The sequence below is a fragment of the Carassius auratus genome, chromosome 9 (assembly GCF_003368295.1).
Source record: "Carassius auratus strain Wakin chromosome 9, ASM336829v1, whole genome shotgun sequence".
In the NCBI taxonomy this organism is placed as follows: domain Eukaryota; kingdom Metazoa; phylum Chordata; class Actinopteri; order Cypriniformes; family Cyprinidae; genus Carassius; species Carassius auratus.
Window position 1 is genome coordinate 15,224,415 of NC_039251.1, and position 21,120 is coordinate 15,245,534.

The 21,120-nt window shown below is 35.8% G+C and overlaps 1 protein-coding gene and 1 non-coding gene across 2 annotated transcripts in view; one reads left to right on the forward strand and one right to left on the reverse strand.

Moving 5' to 3' along the window:
- The window catches only part of LOC113108469 (neural cell adhesion molecule 2-like), a 179,652-nt gene that overhangs the window by 145,662 nt on the left and 12,870 nt on the right, over positions 1-21,120 (forward strand). The window contains exons 6-14 of the mRNA XM_026271619.1: positions 1,123-1,240; positions 3,673-3,833; positions 7,716-7,861; positions 12,566-12,716; positions 14,144-14,331; positions 15,383-15,479; positions 17,542-17,715; positions 19,806-19,925; positions 20,085-20,206. Of these exons, the coding sequence (XP_026127404.1) occupies positions 1,123-1,240; positions 3,673-3,833; positions 7,716-7,861; positions 12,566-12,716; positions 14,144-14,331; positions 15,383-15,479; positions 17,542-17,715; positions 19,806-19,925; positions 20,085-20,206 (1,277 nt within the window). The remainder of the gene's footprint in view (positions 1-1,122; positions 1,241-3,672; positions 3,834-7,715; positions 7,862-12,565; positions 12,717-14,143; positions 14,332-15,382; positions 15,480-17,541; positions 17,716-19,805; positions 19,926-20,084; positions 20,207-21,120) is intronic.
- On the reverse strand, positions 6,942-7,056 carry LOC113109404 (U5 spliceosomal RNA). The gene has a single exon (XR_003292970.1). It is a non-coding gene; the product is annotated as a U5 spliceosomal RNA (small nuclear RNA).

The following is a 21,120-nucleotide window of genomic DNA, read 5'->3' on the forward strand; positions in this document are numbered from 1 at the left end:
CAGGATGGCTCCATCCATTCCCTAAACCAGCAAATTGCAAAAGGGAACAAAAATGCTGTATTTAAAAATCGGTGTAGGAAGTTTGCAGAAGAACATTGCTGCCTATTACTGAAACTATTTGAACGTCATTCCATCTCAGGTGAATTACCTCATTCTGAAGGGCATGGCGGAATAATTTCTGAACGAGTGGAAATTGGGTTAGGTTCAGCCTGAAATTACTTTATCACCTTACGGTTCTCTGCAGAGATGGAAAAATAAAAATTCTCACTCAAATCATTTCATATTCCCATAATAGACTATACCAATGAAAATTGCTATATACCTGACCTTGGAGTTCACATATGGAGCTTTAATAGACATACACGCATATACTTTCAGCTGTAAACAGTCACTTTACAAAGATCGACAAAGAAAAGTCAATATTTTCATGAATATGAGCTCTGAAAAAATATACTTTATATATTTTGTGAGATTGTTAGTGGAATTTTTTTAGGGCATCCAGGTTGACCTCTTGTTTGACTCCGAGGTCTTTCTCCAATGACCTTTCACTATTTAATTAAGTGGACTGCTCAGGATTTATTGATTTAGTTTAGACACACAGTGTGGCTGATGTATTTATTCATTCTTTTTCTGGCTTGTGAGGATGCATTTTGAGTGCGATCACGTTGTTGATGATCTGTATGCGCTGGAGATGAAGGTGAGTGAATAAAGAGTTAGTTCTATCAACTGCTGTGCCTGTGTGTGTTGGAATATAAATGAAAACTCACTACATTACTGGAGGATACAGCAGTCGTGTTGTCATATACTCTAAAACTGGCAATTTTTCAGCGTGATCAGAATTTGTACAGAGAAATTTGATCTCAAGAAAAAGGCATTTGAGTATTAATTTAGCTCAGTGTGTGCCACATGCTGTCAACCAGTATTTCCCAGGACATGAGAACATGTTGATGGCTTGTGAATGAATGTCATTTGAATAAGTATTTGTTGAGACTAGAACATTTGAGAAATAACATGAAAACTTCCGAGAGATTTCACACTGAAAAATTAGAAATGACAAGTGTGTGTATTAGCAAAATTCAGAGGTGACAGAAACGGCATATCATATTTTTCTTTCTCAAACAGTTCCGCCGGTCGTCTCTGTGCCACAGCAGTCCTTTAACGCCACTGCGGACTATGGAGAATCTGTGACCTTCACCTGCCGGGCCTACGGCTCACCTGAACCTGATGTTACCTGGCACAGGTATGACAAATTTATCACCCTCACTGCAAAATCAGAGCATACTGGTGGTTTATTTACAATTATATAGAAATAAGACAAATAATATAGAGTATAAACAAGGCAATTTCTATGTATTTAATGCTTTCGGTTGCTAAACTTTAAGTTTGATTATAAAACTAATCAGAAAATTATTTTTATTATATTTATTATTTAATTTTAAATGTATTATTATCCCTAAAACATTTTGAAACCTTTATATAATTATTTAACCACACCTGATTTTTTTATTTTTTTTTTAAATTTAATACAAGAACAGATTTTTTTTTTCCTTGTAAATCAAGCGCCAGTTTTACTAACAGCTTGTGCCAGCGCAAACTGTCTTTTGCCGTTAAAATAGTACTGTCAGGTTAAGATGCGCAGTGATGAATTAGCACTGAAAAGGTGTGGACACAGTTATTTTTGTGCCTGACCTTATTGAATATGTATTTTTAGGAGTTTCCCTTTTAGACACAAAAGTTATTGGAGAGGAGTATTCAAATGAATCACGCAATGTGATTTATTGACGTTTGCGCTTGTCAAATTACTGGCATTTGCACTATTATTTAACGCCCAAAAATATGTCTTAAACTATTTTGTGCTTGAAATGGCTGCAATTATTATTGCTAAGAGGAAGCACCACAGAAAACTGAGAGCGCATTGGTAGAAGGGAGAAGAGTTTTTTCCACACATACAGTATTTATTTTGAATGCCAGAAAAAAATAACACATTTTCCAAACATATAATTTGCCAAGCCATGTTATTTTTAATTTGCTTCAGGAAATAAAAGACCACTTTGAATGACCACTTTGAACCAGTCTATCAAAACTTGCAGTAAACCTTAATTTTTTCCTCTGATTCTTTTCAGCGTACTGTGGCTTCTTTATTTGCGTTATGTAAATGAGATGTTGCATCTGTGTTCTTTAATTTGCGCATTGTTAGTAAATCACTTGTAGAAATTTCCCCTCCGATCGGCGCCATTTTGGAATTGTGCTCTCACGGTAATTTGCCCTGTTTAGTAAAACTGGCCCCAAGAGTTTCAATGAGTTAAGGTATCATGCAAAAACTGAAGAGCAGGAACAAGGTATCGCAGCCAAGAAAGAGCTGTGATGACTGGGAATGGACACATTTATTTCATCCTTAATGTGTGGGCTTTGAGTGACAGCGGTCCAATTCGTTGATTGCAGGCTCTCAATCATTGTAATTACCTCCAGCTTGGATGAGAATGAGCGAGATGGAAGCGATTTCTGCCAAGCATTCTCACACGTTGACCTTTAATGAATGAGCCTAACCAAACCACTCACTGATACACTGAGACATGACAGAAGCACTACCAATTAGATTACGTCTGCTAAAACCTGATAGTTTAATTTAATTTAGCATGTTTACTGGTGCCTACAAAAGGACTGTGGAGGAAGTAAAGTGTATTTCAGTGTATTTATTTAAAATAATAATAATAATAATTTATAAAAATTTAAAAAATGCTATAAATAAATGTAAGTTAAACATCTTAATATACTAAAACTGACCAAGTTTTTTAACAGTGAGCAACATTGCAGTCGTTGTTAAATGTATTTTGTCAGAATGTGACGTGAAAAGATTTTATTTATTTATTTCACTTACTTTTGCATTCTAAACAAAGCTTCTTCCTTTTTTATTTACCTGGAAAACAATTTTGCAATTTAGCATTTTGCAATGTGAGCACCAAACCAAATCTCCAGGTGCTCTCATGAGAACCAGATTGAAAAACGTATGTTGCTCTGAGAGTTGATACTAAAAGGTACAATACGTAGACTGGAAAGTTACTATGATCACGAGCCTGGTTTATTAGTATTGTGCCCTTGAGTCCTGCACTTGCTTGCACCAGTGAGACTCGTGTACAATTAGCGTCACTACAATTAATGTGTCGTAATGTCCTCTGGCTGAGAAACATCTGCTCAGTTTTAATAATTTTGTTGTAAGCAGCGACTGGAATGGAGCATCCGTCTCTCTGTTCCCTCTTTCTGTATAGCCAGAGAAGGTGTGATTTGATTCCCTTCTCCCCATTTCCTGTAGCCACACAGGTCTCTCTGCTTTAAATAGATTTCATTTCCGTTCCTTCCTTTCCTAACATTATGACAGTCTGAAGCTGCGCTGTAATCTTCTCCAAAAAATATTGCATTATTCTGTCTCCACCTCGACGGCATACCTATATGGTATGTATATTGAATGTAACAGAATATACTGAAATGTTGTATCTCCATGTATGATGAATAACCCATCACCTGCCGTTTCTTTGCTTCCTACATCTGCATTATGTACAGTATTTTTGATTGGCTGGGCAGGGAGATTTTCTTCTTGTGATACAAATTATTCCACAGTGTTGGGAATTTCGGCTTTGTTCAACTAACATGTGTTGTATATGTGTGCTTTGTCAGGAAGGGAGTGCAGCTCCAGGAATCGGAGCGGTATGTAATGAGAGCTCGAGGTACCACGCTCACAGTTCGAAACATTCAACAGGACGACGGGGGCTCCTACACCTGCAAAGCCTTTAACAAGGCAGGAGAAGTAGAGCATGAACTGTTCCTCAAGGTTTTTGGTGAGAAATCCTTTTTCTATTGGGTTACATAACTCTTCATCCACTAAATAGGATTTTACCTGTCAGACTAAGCGAGATTGTAGTCCTGTCAAAATTATTGCTCAAATTTTGAAAGACCTAAAACCATTACATAATTCGAAAATTAATTATCTCAAACAATAGACTAGTATATAAAGAGAGGAAAAGGCCAGAATTTGTCAGGATTAGGTTCTAATTTTTCATCTTTTTTCCTTTTATTTATTTATTTAAAAAATATATATATATTTCTGCTCATAACTGTGGCACATCTCCCAGAAGTTGTTACTATGATGTAATGTGTCCAACATGTACAACGGCATGAATAAATCATGTTAAATAGAACCACATTGTTTACCATTTGACTGCATATTTTGCACTAGTGCTATTGTGTTTGTTATTCCCTTTGAGTTTTGGGTTATGTGGTGATAATTGTAGTTGTGAGTCATTGAGTATGTTTACATGTGCATCAAAACCATAAGTATAAAAAATCAGCTCACGTGTTTACATTCTGAAATTGCTAGGGGTGGGAGGGGGGGGGGGGGGTATATTTTTTAATGTTAAAATATACACTTACAATAAGAGCTACAAATTAAAGCATTTACATGTGGAGTGAACGTGGGGTGATAGGCACAGTTCTAAAAGTAAAAGATTAAGAAATAAAACAAAATTGCAATATACACTACCATTCATATGCATGGTATCCGCAATATTTTATTTCATTTTTTATTGTTTATAAAATAAATATCTTATGCTCACCAAGGCCACATTTATTTGATCAAAATATTGTAAGAACAGTAATATTGTGAAATGTTATTACTATTTTATGTAATTATTTTCTGTTTTCATGTTTTCCATTTTCATTTATTCTTGGCCAAATTCATTTTCAGCAGGCATTTGGTGGTCTTATTATTATGTTGAAAATCATTGTATTAGTTTTTTTTTTTTTTTTTTTATGAATAGAAAGTGTTTTATCAGTTGAATGTGTATAATTTCTAAAATAAATGAAATTAAATGCTTACCCCTTGAACTTGAATGGTAGTGTACATTTTAAATAAATTCAATGTATATTATTATAGAATTATATACACATTAATATATCTTGATCTTATGGCTTACATGCAAGATGACCCATTTGCGTGTCTTTCTGGACACTAGTTTAGGCTATAGTTGAATGAAGTAGTTTGTATAATTGTCAGCATCCATGGCTCCTGAGAAAGAAGAAAAAAAAAACCTTTCTACCTTCATTATGGCTAGTGCAACAGCAGGAACCCTGATGTTTTTGAAAGGTGATTGACAGCTACATCCATGTGCTTCACTTTTCCAGTCCGGCCATGAGACATGCTTTTCTTCCATAAACAGATGGCCTAAATTGCTTGAGAATGGGTGACATATTCTTTATGGGAAGGAATTTTGATTTCGATTTTCATGAGGCTGCCAACATTTAACCGATTATTCAGATAGCACCTTGTCTGCTCATGTAAATGTATGGAGATTTATTCTGTAGTCATCAGAATACTTTCCATGTGCAAGCAAAGGGTATTCTTCAAAGCAACTCATTTAAATGAGCCTCCGTTATTGGATGAGAGTTTTGTTTTGCAAAGCGTGGTGTGAATCCAAGTTGTAACTTTCCTTTATGACCCCTGACAGCTAACAGAGCGAAGGCTGCTAGGGTTTCCACTCAGCTAGGCACGCTTCTTCTGCGTTTCCTGCATGCGCATAAAACTAGTTTTTGGCTTTAATGAATGGCATCCCAAGGTTCTAGCGCTGGATTGCCTCATTACGCTTTATCTCAGCACCGTTGCCATCTACTGATATGTTTTTGGGTTTTTCCTGGCGGTGTTATGACCGCTATGTAACTTCTTATTAATGATGATTTATTGTTCAAATTGTGAAATGAAACTCTTTGACATTGCATTTGCTGTCTATTGACAAATATGTTTTTAAAAAAAAGGTGGTTAAAAAGTGGATTTCTGCATCTGTTTGCATGGATATGAACATGTAGTTCCTGAAGAACATCTAAATGCAAATCAGTCTTTATCGTTAGGATCATGCTCATTTCTTAGATTAATTGTTAGTTGATTTAATCCCTAATGTCAACATAGAAAGAGAAAGAGATTATGCTGATAAGATTTTTTCCTCTGTTCTGCCGTTCTCTTTTATTTATCCGCTATTATTGTGCGCCCTGCGGGAAAGCATTTTTTTATGTATATTTATCAGGTTAAACGCTGCGATGGTGTCACCTCTTTGCTTGAAGGCTGCCGCTGTTGTACATCAGCTACCCTACTAATGAGCGTTGCTACACAAGACAAGCCTTATCATAGATTTATGATGAGAATCTTAAGTATTCCTATGCCACACAACCCCTGCAGTTTACTAATGTTTATTTACCAGTGGGAGCCTGTTAGATTCAGATAGCAACAGATGTGTTGTGCTTGTCAATGCGCTGTCTCTTTTTCTGAACCTCAAAATGCAGACCTTTCTGCAATATTATGTTTTGTTTGTTTTTTTCAGTTGCGTGCCCATGAAAGATTGTTGATTGTCAGACCAGAATGATGCTGTTGACTCAAAGTTCAGTCTGAAATTTACTGAATCGTCACCCAAGTGCAATATGTACTCTGAAAGAGAAACCGTTGAGTAGTAGATATTTCAGAGTGTCCAAAGGAAAAAAAATATTTTTGGTATGTATACAGGTGCATCTCAATAAATTAGAATGTCGCGGAAAAGTTCATTTATTTCAGTAATTCAACTCAAATTGTGAAACTCATGTTTTAAATAAATAAGTGACGTGACATTCAGCATTTGTGCTCTGCATTTAACCCATCCGAAGTGCACACACACAGAACACACACACACACTGTGAACACACACTCAGAGCAGTGGGCAGCCATTTATGCTGCAGCGCCGGGGAGCAGTTGGGGGTTCGATGCCTTGCTCAAGGGCACCTAAGTTGTTTTATTGAAGGTGGAGAGAGAACTGTACATGCACTCCCCCCACCCACAATTCCTGCCGGCCCGGGACTCGAACTCACAACCTTTCGATTGGGAGTCCAACTCTCTAACCATTAGGCCACAACTCCCCAAGATGAAATGTAGCTCTGCTGTGAGCAGAGCACCCAAAAATACAGGTCACTCGCAAAAGCTCCCCTACACGGAAATCTTTAGTAAAAGGCGAAAGATTAATGAGACAATTAAGAGAAACTCGAGCTCTATAAATAAATTCAATGCACACAGACTGAAGTAGTTTGAGTCTTTGGTTCTTTTAATTGCGATGATTTTGGCTCACATTTAACAAAAAACATTTAACACCAATTTACAATCTCAACAAATTAGAATACTTCATGAGACCAATAAAAAAAATATTACATTTACTGTACATGTACTCAATACTTGGTAGGGGCTCCTTTTGCTTTAATTACTGCCTCAATTCAGCGTGGCATGGAGGTGATCAGTTTGTGACACTGCTGAGGTGGTATGGAAGCACAGGATTCTTTGACAGTGACCTTCAGCTCATCTGCATATTTTGGTCTCTTGTTTCTCATTTTCCTCTTGACAATAGCACAATTAAAAGAACCGAAGACTTAAACTACTTCGAATTTATTTAATACACAAGTTCCACAATTTGTTGAATTACTAAAATAAATGCACTTTTCCACGACATTCTAATTTATTAAGATGCACCTGTACATATTACATCTTTATTCTCAAATGAAAAGATGTTTACATCGCAGCTATAGGATTTGTGCTGTGTGTAAAGGCAGTGGCAGATATCTTATGACTATTGTAATCTAAGCTTGAGTTTTTTTTTCCAGTTCAGTATCTTTCTCTTTTGTCTTTGTCACATTCCTCTGTTGCCCCTCTCTTGCAGTCCAGCCTCACATTACTAAGCTAAGGAACGTGACGGCTGTGGAAGGCAGTGCTGCTATGATCTCCTGCAAGGCTGAGGGCGAACCTTTGCCTGAAATCTCCTGGAGGAGAGCAAGTGACGGACACAGCTTTTCAGATGGAGATAAGGTACAATATTATCTTATAGTAAATAAGATTATTATGCCCACAAAAGCTGCATTTATTTGAAAATGTTGTAAAATATACAGTAAGTAAGGGATAATGTACATCCAGCCAGTTGTTATAAACCCAGACAGGGTGATCAGGAGCGGAGGGGTCTTGTATCAGCCTGAAGGGGTTTATTCCGGGAGATCAACCGACTTGATGTACATTATCCCACTTATTACATGGCTACTTGCCACATAAGTAAACAATTAGACATTCAATTTTGATCCGTGAACACAGCAGTTGCAAGCAAACAGCAAGTTCAAACTAGAAGGACATTTAAGGGAAACGACGCAGTCAAACCACTTATTAGACAACATTTTACCACATAAATAATTAAGGCAATAAAAGATTTAAGATGAAAATGTTTTAAAATCTTACCAGTTTGTTAGTTTTCATATAATCCATTACAGTGCACAAAACAATTGTAGCAAAATGGCAGCAGCTGCGTTTGTATGAAACAAGATTTTTAGTAAATTTGATGCATCCATGCCAAATAAGTGTTGTTGTTTTTGTTGTTGTTCGTAATTTTACTGGCATTAAACTTTTGAATGGTAGTCTGTTGTCTTCATGTGATGAGAGTTAATGTGATGTTGTAATAAGTTTGGCACAACAAGAGAAAAAAATCCCACTGAATTAAACATGAAATTAAGAAGTAGAAAGACTGAAATAGTACTTACAGTACTTGTCAAATGTACTCCGATAATCTTTGTTAGATTTACAGCTTCAAAAAAATATTTTCCACAATGTATTGTATCTGCAGAGTATTTCTTCCACCATTTCCTCTCAATCACTAAACAATGCAGCATTTTACCAGCACATTAACTGCCGGATATGTGTGACGTTCAGTCTTTGCTCAAGCCCACTGTAATAGTCATGGACATTAGAGGATATAATAGACTAGCAGGCAGAGACACAGCCCTGAGGCACGCTCAGTCTGTGTACTGGTTGATGGCTGAAGAAGGCTTTCTGTCCTCCAATAATGCTCTGCATTTCCTAACGGCATGCTCCGTATCTGTGTTGAATGTGAATGCGGCCTGCAGAATGGCAAATGCGGTTGCAGCGGCCAGGCAGGACAGATGATGGGAACAGAAACTGTCAAAGATCATTGGAATTCTGTGAAAGGTGGGTTGTTGGCATCAACAATAGAGGCAAACGGAGCCTGACTCCAGGGAGGAACTGAGAAAAGACTCCCCATCACAGTTAATCTAGCAAGAGCAGCTCGAATAGCGATTAAAATAGCCTGCATGGCTGGGAAATAAAAGAGGATTCATACAAAGAGGTGTAGGAGAGCAGCGACGCTTGCCGCCACTCAGTATGAACAAAATGAGTTTGATTTAAGCTGCTCTTTTAGAGTTGTGGGGATGTGGAGGTAAGGTAGGGGAGTTAGTCTGCTACAATTACACGGGGGCCGGGACTGAACCTGTGCTCAGAATTCAAAAGTTGCAAACAATTGATCTGGGAGCCTCTTGCCTCCCTTCCGTTTTACTCTGAACGGTTAAAGTAAGAGTTCAAAATGGACACCATTCACTGCAAGGAATGAATTTAATGGTAGAGCTGTGCGGAGAGAGATTTGACATTTGGCACTTTAGCACAGTCTGTGGGGGCCAATTAAAAGCCTAGAATAGTATGACTCACTCGATGTCTACATGCTTGATAATTTGGGGTCAGTAACATCTTTAAATGTTTCTGAAAACATCTCTTATGCTCACCAAGGCTGCATTCATGTGATCAAGCAAATACAGTAAACACAGTAATATTCTAAAATGAACTGTTTTTATTTAAAATAACTGTTTTTTTGTTCTAAACAATTTCAAAGTGTAATTTATTCCTCTGATAGCAAAGCTGAATTTTCAGCAGCCATTACTACAGTCTTCAGTGTCGCATGATCTTTCAGAAATCAGAAATATGCTGATTTGGTGCTCGAGATTTATTTATTTTTATTATGTTATTACAATGTTACAGTGTCTTATTACAATGTTATTACAATGTCTTATTACAAAAACCAGTTGAACCACTGAAACCATATTTGTGGAAACTGCGTTTTTTATTTATTTCAGGATTCTGCAATGAATGAAGAAGTTAAAAAGGCCAGCATTTATTTGAAATTGTTTTGTAAAAGTCTTTATTGTCTTTTATATATATATATATATATATCTATATATATATATATATATATATATATATATATATATATATATATGCATGTGTGCTGAGTAAAAGTATATATTTTTTTCTTAATTTCATCTTACTGACCCCAAACTTTCGAACTGTAGTTTATGTTATATTAATATGTAGATGTATTTGTTTTATTGATTGGGCCACTGAAAGAAGAACTGGTGGTGCCTAAGGCCAGCCTATCCTTGATCTGGTGGTGGGTCTTGTTTTGTTGTTTGTAACAACTACAATGTTCCAAAAAATAAAAAATAAAAAAATATTTGTTCACTTAAAAATAGTTTTTGTTTATTCCATGTATCACAAAATGTAGATTTCTAAAGGACATGTTGGGATACTCTTTTCAGTATAATAAAGTAAATGAGGAGTGAAGTTGACAGATGATAAAAATCACCATAAATATATCGCAAAAGTAGTCCAAATGCAGTTTGATAGATAACGATGACAAATAGACTCAGATTTTAGTTTTTTCACTGGAAATCTTGACATCTAGCCATTTCTCCATGGTGTTTTCATAATGAAATGGTGAGTTTGCCAAGGTTATAAAAAAAGTAGTGTGTGGTTCATGAAAGAATCATTCATTTGAATCAGGTCTTTTAAATGAATTGGTCTGAATGATCTGTTCACAAATCAAACTTTTCCAGTCTTTATGTACACATTGTGATCTGGTGTCTGATTTAAATTTCTCTGTTTCTCACACAGAACTATTGCATGGCTTCAAAAGACTTGAAATACAATGTGCAAATCATATGGGTTGCTTTTATGATACTTTTATGTGATGCTTTTCCATCTTTTTTGAAGCTTGAAAGCCTTTCATTGTAATTGCATAGAAAGTCAGTGTTCCAAATTCCTTCTTTTGTGTTCCACAGAAGAAAGAAAGTCATACGGCTTTGGAATGACAGAATTTCCTTTTTTGGGGGATGAATTATCCCTTTAAGCTGTGACCTGTTTCTTTCAGCAGGGAAATGGCTCTGGCTGCTGTGATGCATGTGTCAGCATGAGCGTGGAGAAGAGTGACTAACTGAGGGCAATTTTGGTCAACTTGGATGATGAGCGGGGTATTGAGACAGGAAGACAGGCCTCAAAACTGTCATCATGCACTGCCTCTCGTTAACCACACTACTGCTCACTCTCACTAATCAAAACTGACACTGCCATACATCCATCTACTGCTTATTATGCAGTGAACGCTTCAGAGGGCAGTGGGAAAAACTGAAGAGTTGATTTACATCAGAGCAGTGTTGTGGTCTGTGTGATGTCTCCTCGACTTGTTTGCTTTTAAGATGGCTAAACAGTCTGAGATCTGGGTCTGGGATTGTTTGTAGTTCTTAAGGGACTGACAGTGTACTCAGTGATGATAATCTATTTTGAAATTGTGCTGTTTCATATTTTCTCATATATCTACATTTGTTTTGCCAGTTTCAGAAAAGCCTGATGTATTTGAAGCTGTAGTTAAATGGATGTTTTTTTTTGTGTGTGTGTTTTACTAACCAGTTTCCACACAAAGGGACATTTCTGTTCATTTTAGAAGAGGATGGCTTTAGCATGATGCTTAGCTAGCATTGCAATACCCTAAGCATAAAAATACTTGGAATTATTTTTCTGAATGATTTTTTTTATGTTTTATGACAAAATGTTTCTTACACTCACCAAGGCTGCAATTATTTTATATTTGACAGATATACAGTAAAAACAGTAATATTGTGATTATAACTTTTTTAAAATATGTTTTTAAATGTATTGAAAATAGAAAACTGGTATTTATTCCTATAATGGCAGAGCTGATTTTATCAACATCCATTACTCCAGTGTCACATGATCTTCAGAAATCTTGTTATTTGTTATTATCAGTAGTTGTGCTACTTAATATCTTTGTGAAAATCACAATGCATTATTTTTCAGGATTGTGAATAAAAAAAATTTTAAAAAAAAAGAGTAAACCCAAACGTTTTAACAGTAACCATCTTGGATTGATTCTCTTAGCTTGGGATTGCAATTTCATGCTGCTTTAGAATTTGTCTACTAGAAGGTATCTTTGAAGGCGGTATAATTACGCTTCCTACCTTTTGGAACATCCTTGGTAGCATACTTATCATTCCTTAAAATCCTGCATGTATAGGCTTTTTGCTTTGGCACAGAGCCTGTATGCAAAATATCACAGAAGAAACACTTGAGGTGTGTTAAAAGCCTCTCTGCACCCTTCCCTCCCATGAATCCTCTAAAACTCTGTGGTTTGGATCTGTCCTCATGAATCATGCCTTAATCCCCACATCTTGCTGTTACACGATTTTATACATAATCCTACAACCTTGACGCCCTGATTATCGGGTTTATCGGTTTTTCAAATATGTGAAGCGTAATATATATATATATATATATATATATATATATATATATATATATATATATATATATATATATATATATATATTGTGTGTGTGTGTGTGTGTGTGTTTGTAATTTTTATTTATTTTTATTTTTATTTTTTTTCAGAGTCCAGATGGCCGTGTGGAGGTGCGAGGCCGTTATGGCGAATCAATGCTGACTATTGTTGGAGTCGAGCTATCTGACTGGGGACGCTTTGACTGTGAGGCTCTCAGTAGGATTGGTGGACATCAGAAGAGTATGTTCCTGGATATTGAGTGTGAGTAGTCTGAATTGGTCACACTTTGCAGTAAACTGAATTGGGATTTGAATTGAAGTGTAAGGAAAGGGAAAATTCAAGAATTGAATTTCATTAAAAAAATAATAATAATAATTAAATTTAACTAATTAAGCATATGTGACCCTTTACAAAAAAAAAAAAAAAACTAGTCAAAAGTAGCATGGGTCTAATAGCCAACAATACATTGTGTGGGTCAAAATTATAGTTTTTTCTCTTATGTCAAAAATTGTTAGGATATTAATTAAAGATCATGTTCAGTGAAGATATTTTGTACATTTCTTACAGTAAATATATAAAAACTTAATTTTTTATTAGTAATATACATTGCTAAGAATTTCATTTGGAGAACTTTAAAGGCCATTTTCTCAATATTTAGATTTTTTTGCACCCTCAGATTCCAGATTTTCAAATAGTTATATGTCAGCGAAATGTTGTACTGTCCTTACAAACCATACTTCAATGGAAAGCTTATTTATTCTGCTTTCAGATGAACAGTTGAGCCTTATGACTGGTTTTGTGGCCATATTTATTCACTTAAAGGTTACTATTATATATGTATATATATATATGTGTGTGTGTGTGTGTGTGTGTGTGTGTGTGTATGTATGTTTGTATATTTATTGGTGATTTATACTCAAAATCATATTTAATAATGATAATAATAATAACAACAACAAAAATTACATTTTAATTCTTCTTCCCAAAATTATAATTCAAATTACAATTCTGTATCCTGTATTCTTCGAATCAGTAGCAGCAGCAGGGTAGATATATATATATATATCTCATTATGGGGTGCAGTGGAACGGACCATCTAGCAGGGATGCTAATATACCCATTCATTCAGTCTCAATCCATCACCAATGTGACACTGTGGGCTACATCAATCTCTTTAATGGAAAAAATGGGTGTGATTGTGTGTGTGCTGTTTCTGTCTGTCTGTGTACTGTATGTATGTGTCTGCCAGTGTGGGGGTGGGAGGTTGGGTGGGCACTGGTGTACGACTGAGAAATCAAATATAATGCAGCATTTCCCAATACCACAGTACTCTCTGTCCCTCATTGCATCTCTCCAACATACTGCCAAATGCAATCTTCCTCCACCCACTGCATTGTGGGGGAAGAGGGGTTTGAGTTTTTGCAAGTCGTTTTGAAAACTTAGAGGCAACTGGTGAGAAGTGGCCATGCTTCAGATTCAGTTTGATTAGGAGGCCATTTTACCCAGGTGAAAGAGAACTCCATGATAAAGCGTTTGGTTAACGCGTATGTGGAAGATCCTACCTGCCTGGTACATGCTAGATTTTAATTTAGACATCGGGCAGCTAATCTTGAATGAGTTTTTGATGGATGACTGTTAGAAGAGCTCGGCATGCTATTACTGAGCACTCCTTTACCGTTCTTTCACAGATGCACCAAAGTTCCAGACCAACCACACTATATTTTTCTCATGGGAAGGGAACCCGGTCAACATTAGCTGTGATGTTATGTCTAACCCTCTGGCCACAATGCTGTGGAGACGGGAAAAGTTGACCATCCCTAGTGAGGGTGCTGGAAACATGCGTGTATACAGTGCCCCTGGCAGATCTCTCCTCGAGGTACAGTATTCCACCCACTGCTGTTTCCTGTTTTTAACATTTTTATCATTCCTATTGAATTTTTATATGTATTTCCTCATCTAGATAAGAGACCGAGGAGAGTTAGACATTAATTATATCCAGGCCTTAGCCCAATGGTGGCATTCAATTAGTTAGGAGTCCTTTTAAAATAAAATGTACTTATTACATTACTATTTGTTCCATTTTAATTATTAAAATTGCAAAATTATTTATTTATCATTGGACATTTTTTTCTAAATAAGATTTAATAATGTCTTAACAGCAATTAATTTAATATATTAATTTTATTACAGTTTTCAGACCACCATAAGATTTTCACCACATTGTTTTCAGTAAAAAAATATTATATCTAAATATATTTATAGATATATTTATATTTTTAATCCATTTAATTTACTTGAAAAAAAAAACATTAATCTAGTTTCAATGCTGTCTTCAGATTTGTTTAAAATGCCAAAAAAAAAAATTAAGATTAAACTATCTACGGTATTATAAAACCATATCGTACAGTATGAAAGATCTATTCGGATGTGGAAATTATAATTATTGTCAATAGAGCAGGGCATTAAAAATAAAACCATAAAAACAGTTACTTGATATAAACATTAACTGAAATAAAATCTATACAGTATATTTAAAAAAAAAAATTCAATTTCAGCCCATTTTCTTTAAAGTATTCCCTTTCGTTTAAAGTACTAAAAAGTAAAAATAAACTTTCTTTTAAAATATTAACAAGAACTATAATGGTAAATCAGTGATACGGGTCACAGTGGGCAGAGAAGATTTATAGTGGTACAAGCAGATTTGCCCTTTGTTTTTAGTTTACTCATCTGAACAAAACAAGACTCAACAACACTTGGTTTCTCTGGAAACAGATGATTTATCAGCAGTTATGTTTACTAACCAAGATTAGTGTCAAATGAACACATCAACAACATAACAATAAAGGACATTAGATGCGTAACAAGATAAACGTGCAGCAAGAAAAAAAATGTATGCACGATCACGCTAACACAACCTTGTTCCTCAGGTTACCCCGATGTCAGACAGAGATTTTGGCCGTTACAACTGTACAGCCCGAAACAACATTGGGATGCGCTTTCAGGAGTTCATCCTAGCTCAGGCAGGTGAGTGTTTACCAATGGCTCAACTAATCCATACGATTAATGCATCTGTATATAGCTGTGTGACAAAGGTAAAGGTTTCAAATCTGTTTGTTAACCTACTTTCTTATATTCCAGTATAACATGTACAGACAATAATATGGGTCATTCGTAGAAACTCCGGAGGACTGTCAACACTGTGACACAAGTTAAGATTTCTAACGTCACTATGATCCTTACAAGCCTTAAAGGGTGAAGTGTGTCATTTCTGTGACTTCAATGAAGCAAAATTTTAAAAAAGAGTTTCAGATTCAAACAGGATCCCCAAATGCTCACCATGGTTTTAGCATCTGCCATTATTTGAAAATAGATGTCATTCCCAATATTCTATTAAGTTATCCGTTAGTATTCCTATTCATCTCGATGGCAGTTGCTAGACCTGTAGAAGATGGCAGCTACTGATAAACACTTTTAAGAGCTCAAACAATTGATTAAATCGAACAGATGACTGCTTTTGATAGCTTTCAATGGAAACACAGCCTTTTTGGGACCAGGTAGTGTTATTTACATCCTGATCATCCAAACTGTGATCCTCTGGGGTCTAAAATGTCAATTTCCATTTCAGCCAATGGCAACTGTTTCAGTTCCACTTGGTGTTGCAGAAGTTACACACTTCACCTTTAAGGCTTGAATGGACTTTAGGTACATTAAAAGTCCCCACCAGTCTCAAGGTCTTTCCACATACATGTAATCTCCTCACAGAGCTCCTCGGCAGATAATAAAGACTTGTGTATCAGGCTGAACACCATGGCAGTGCTAGAAGAAAACACGCTTAGATTTCAAAACAGCTGGTGATAATGTGTTTTTACTCTAGCTTATGGCAGTAGACTTCAAATATAATGCAGATCACTCCACTATATTGTTTGCATCTTGAAGTGTACGACACAATAAAAGTGCATGTATATGTGTGTATGTGCTTGTCTTAGTTGTGTCCTCTTATATATTTCGTATTAGCTGACAGGCAAAGGTGGAAGTGGATTAAGTGGCACAACTTCTCTTTTCTGTCCATCATAGCATATTCCTCCATATGTCTCACTCTGTCCTACTGTCTTTCTCACTGTCACTTCCTCTCTGTGATCCTCTATTACACACACAAATTTGTTGCTCTCTATCTTCTTGCTGCCTCTCCCTGTTTCATTTATTATTTCTCTCTTCACCGGCAGTCTTGGCTCTCCCACTCTCAGATGCTTGTTATTCAGAGCAGTTTGTGTATTCTGACTTGGCAAGGTAAAAAAAAAAAAAAACATGAAAACCAAGCATTAAAAAAACTATTCTGCACCACCTATTGTAAAGGACGTGCGTGGTTCAGGCAGGGTACGACATGTTTTTGTATCAGATGATTTGTGTTTCCTGACTATGAGCTAATTTTGGTGTTTCTTTTATGATTAAGCCTGCACATTCATAGAACTGTATGTATATCACGCACATAGTGCTTTAGTTTATCAGATTTGGGCTAGTTTGATCGTTTTCATCTCCCAGTAATAGTATATTGCTCTACGTTTTAGACATTTTATAGTAAAACTTATATATAAGTGTATATATGTGTTATAAATTTGATTGGGATTATTATATTTTAACATATGGTTGTTTTACAAATTAAAAAATCAAAAGAGGCACTGTATTACCATGATTTTATAATGGATTTTAAGCTGTAAGAATACCTTTAGTTATATTTAAACCCCTGTAACTCGTTCTGTTCTGGCTTAATTCACTTTTCTCTGATTTCATTAGATTTTTTATTCTTTACTAAACTTTCAATCTTCATTGAAGTTTATTTTTTTTATAAGATGGTACGACAGGAGTACAGTGCAGTCATTTCTAGCTGACTGTGTTTGTGGACTGAAAAGTCTCATGCTGAGAGAGCTTGGCTTGTAAGGCCCTGAAAGCATCACTATAACTGTGCTTTCAACCCCGCAGAAAAACACACAACCAGATCCTTTGATACTCTCAGAAACTGTGGCCTCGGCACATAAATGGAGTCGTTTGTTAGTCTCTCTTCCCCTGACCCATAATTTCTCTGTCACAGATGTTCCCTCAAACCCTTACTCTGTTCGGCTGAGCTCTGTGGCACAGCGCGTGGCCACAGTTACCTTCACGAAGCCAGACTCCCATGGCGGCGTACCCATCAGTCACTACCTGGTCAAATACAAAGACATCAGCTCACAGGCCTGGAAGGATGTGAAATCACAAGGGATGCAGAGTAAGTACAAAGTTGTCCACTGCTGGGTTTTATCAATGCCTGTGGTAAAGCACCAAATAAATTGTAGATGAAGCAGTAGTTTCCACTTACTGTACTGCTGATTAGCTCTCTCTGTTTTCTTGAAAAGAGAGAAATAAATATTTGCATTCCACAAGGATGCAATGAACTGATTCAAACTGACAGTACAAAAGATCTCTATTCAAAATAAATGATGTTCTTTTGAACTTTCCGAAATCATGTAAAAACATATGAATCCTGAAAGCTCATTTTCCACAACCACACGTTGCTGACGTGTTCAAAGCAGTTGATTACTAAAAAAAATTTATGTTTAAATAATTTAAAAATATCTACAAAAACATCTGTAGTCTTGATTTCTTGTTTCACCAAAATGTAAAGAAATATTTCACCCAAAAATTAAAAATATGACTTGCTTTCTTTCATAATATGCAAAGATTAATTTTTGAAGAGTATCATTTCCACTGTCTTCCATATTATGAAAGTAAAAGGCCATTTGGGCTGACAAACTACAAAATGAAAGAAAACATAAATTGACTACATAAACATGTCTATACAACTTCTAAGTGTTCTAAGGTCACATGGGTGTGTGACAGGTTTCTTCTCCACTGTATATCCCAAATCAAATATGGTTCCTTTGACAGCAGGGGCATTCAGTGTTGGGCAAGTTACTGATTACTGATTACTCCTTTTAAAAGTAATCACGTTACTGTTCTGATTACTTTATTTCAGAAGTAATTATTTACATTCCTAGTTACATTACTTTTTTTTCTCTATGAAATTTATGAAATCCCAGCATACACGCTCCTGATAAATATTTGTTATTAAAGCATCAGCATTCACAGAAGACTGTTATTTTTAACTAAAGCAAGCAGCTGCTGCATGCATGGTTTGGCAGAATGCAAGCAAAGAGCGCTGCATTCATAATCTCTAAAAGATGTCTCAGTTCATGCAGTCTCACAAATCTCTGTTATAACACAATAAATATATGCATAATTAATATTTCACAATGTCTACAATCCGTGTGCTAAAATGAGAGGAAATGTGAGCATGCAAATTTCAGTACTGCATTGCTCAACGCTGCAAACACGTGTAGAAACTCTGCATAGACTTGTGCCTGCTAAAGGTTTATATTTGATATTAGTTCATGTTGCTTTTGTGCAATAGATGAATAACAATTTATTTGTTTTAGGTATTTTATGTTTAGATATTTCTATTTTATTGGAGTCCCGTGAATCATTTTATTATCCTGAATCCCACACACACACACGAGTCTATCTTGTCTTGTCCCACACGCTGCACTATGTTGCGTCGGGTCTTGCTGGAGCATGTCTCTAATTCACTGGCACTTGACTTGACAGTGTGTGTGCTACATCCTTTTTACAATCTCTAGATTATTAAACACTGCATTCTGTCTGCAATGTAACGAGGCAGTAACGTAAAGAGACCTCGGCTTGTAACTATACTTTAATTACTATTTTGAAAATCATAACGCGTAAGATTACTCTGTTTCTAAAAAAGTAATCAAATTACAGTAACGCGTTACTAAGTAATGCATTACTCCCCAACACTGGTGGCATTTGTAATTCATTTCAGATCTTAGGCAGGAGCATAGCAAAAAAAAAAAAAGACTTTCATTATACTTTTATGCTAATATTTGAATCCTTGAATACTTCATTCTCACTGCATTCACACACAAAACACATTACTTCGAAAGGAATTGGCCAAAATTTCAGTTCATACTGGCTTCAAAGGCCAAACTAGAAGAGTGAGAAGAGTTGTGGGAGATACAACTCCAGACCAACTTGAACTTACAGTGCTTAATAAGATTTTTCTTTACTTACCACACCAAGATGGGTCTGCAAGAACTTTAAGAACACATTCGATAATCATATTAGATAAGGCTACTTCAAGGACTCTGAGCTACATATTCTTGAAAAGGCCTGTTTGTCAAGAGCATGACTGGAGAAAACAATCATTTGAAACCATTTACATGATTTAGGAGACCAGTTGGGACATTGTTACAATCATTTACATATCTCTCTGTCTTTATCATTCTCTCTTTTTTTCAACAGCAGTCGTGTTGCTCACTAACCTTGAGCCCAACACGACCTACGAGGTGAGAGTAGCTGCGGTGAATGGAAAAGGTCAAGGAGAATTCAGCCGCACAGAGAGCTTTCAAACTCTGCCCATACGTGAGTGCCCTCTGCTTTGACCCTTAAATACTGTTACAACCTTTAGCCGTTACGCTATTGCAGTAGTTTGTTGCTGCTAACCATTGAGTTCATTTGTAACCAGTTATGAATATGAATGTGGACCATTCATACATTATTTTGTCTTTGTTCGATATTCAGGAGAGCCGAGTCCCCCTTCAGTTCAGGGTCAGCGAGGGGTGGGGAAGGCATACAGACTGGGCCTGGTCAAACAGGATGATGGAGGAATGCCCATCCTGGAGTATATTGTCAAATACAAAACAGTAAGTGAGCTGAGCTACACTACCATTCAAAAGACATTAATAAGAAATGAATAAGAAATCAATACTATTATTCAGCAAGACAATGTGTCAAATGATGTAGTTCTCAAAAAAAAAAAGTATCACGGTTCCAGATAATTACAGTATTACACAGCACAGGACTTTCAACACTGATATTAATTAGACATTATTCTTGAGATTATTCTTGAGAACCAAATATTATAAGACTATTATAAGACTATACAATGTAGAATATTGGGATGATTTCTGAAGCATTATGTAACAAGACTGGAGTAATAAATAAATAAATAAATATATTTTTATTTATTAAAATATAAAAGTTATTTAAAACTGTAATGATGTAATAAAAATATAACTGTTTTTTACTGTATTATTGATTTTAACAGTGGCCTTGGAGAGCACAAGATACTTTTTAATATTTAATGATCCCTTTTAAACAAAACGAATTGTGGTTGTTTTTAGTTTTTGTGAAAAAATATTAGAAATATGAAGTGGATGTTGTCAAAATTACACATTTATGCCAATAATATTATAGATATTAGTCTTTTAAAAATAAATCTTATTTAAAAAATAAAATTAATGTCATAAAATTTAAAGCCATCGCAGCTCTACAGTGAGCCAGATGTCAAATTGATCCAAATACTGTATATAACAAAGGCATTACAAGATCCTCCAAAACAAAACATACCCAGCATGACTTTTTTTGTTGTGCATGAATGAACTAAGTTTGTTGTGAGAATGTGATTACTCAACATTATCCCTTCACAACCACACTGATATATTCATGACTTTCACTTGTTTGGGGGATTGGTTGTGTTCAGCAGAACATTATTTTACGAACTGAAATACTTGGCCATCAACAAGCTGGAGAAAAACATCACTAAACAGGATCCAGT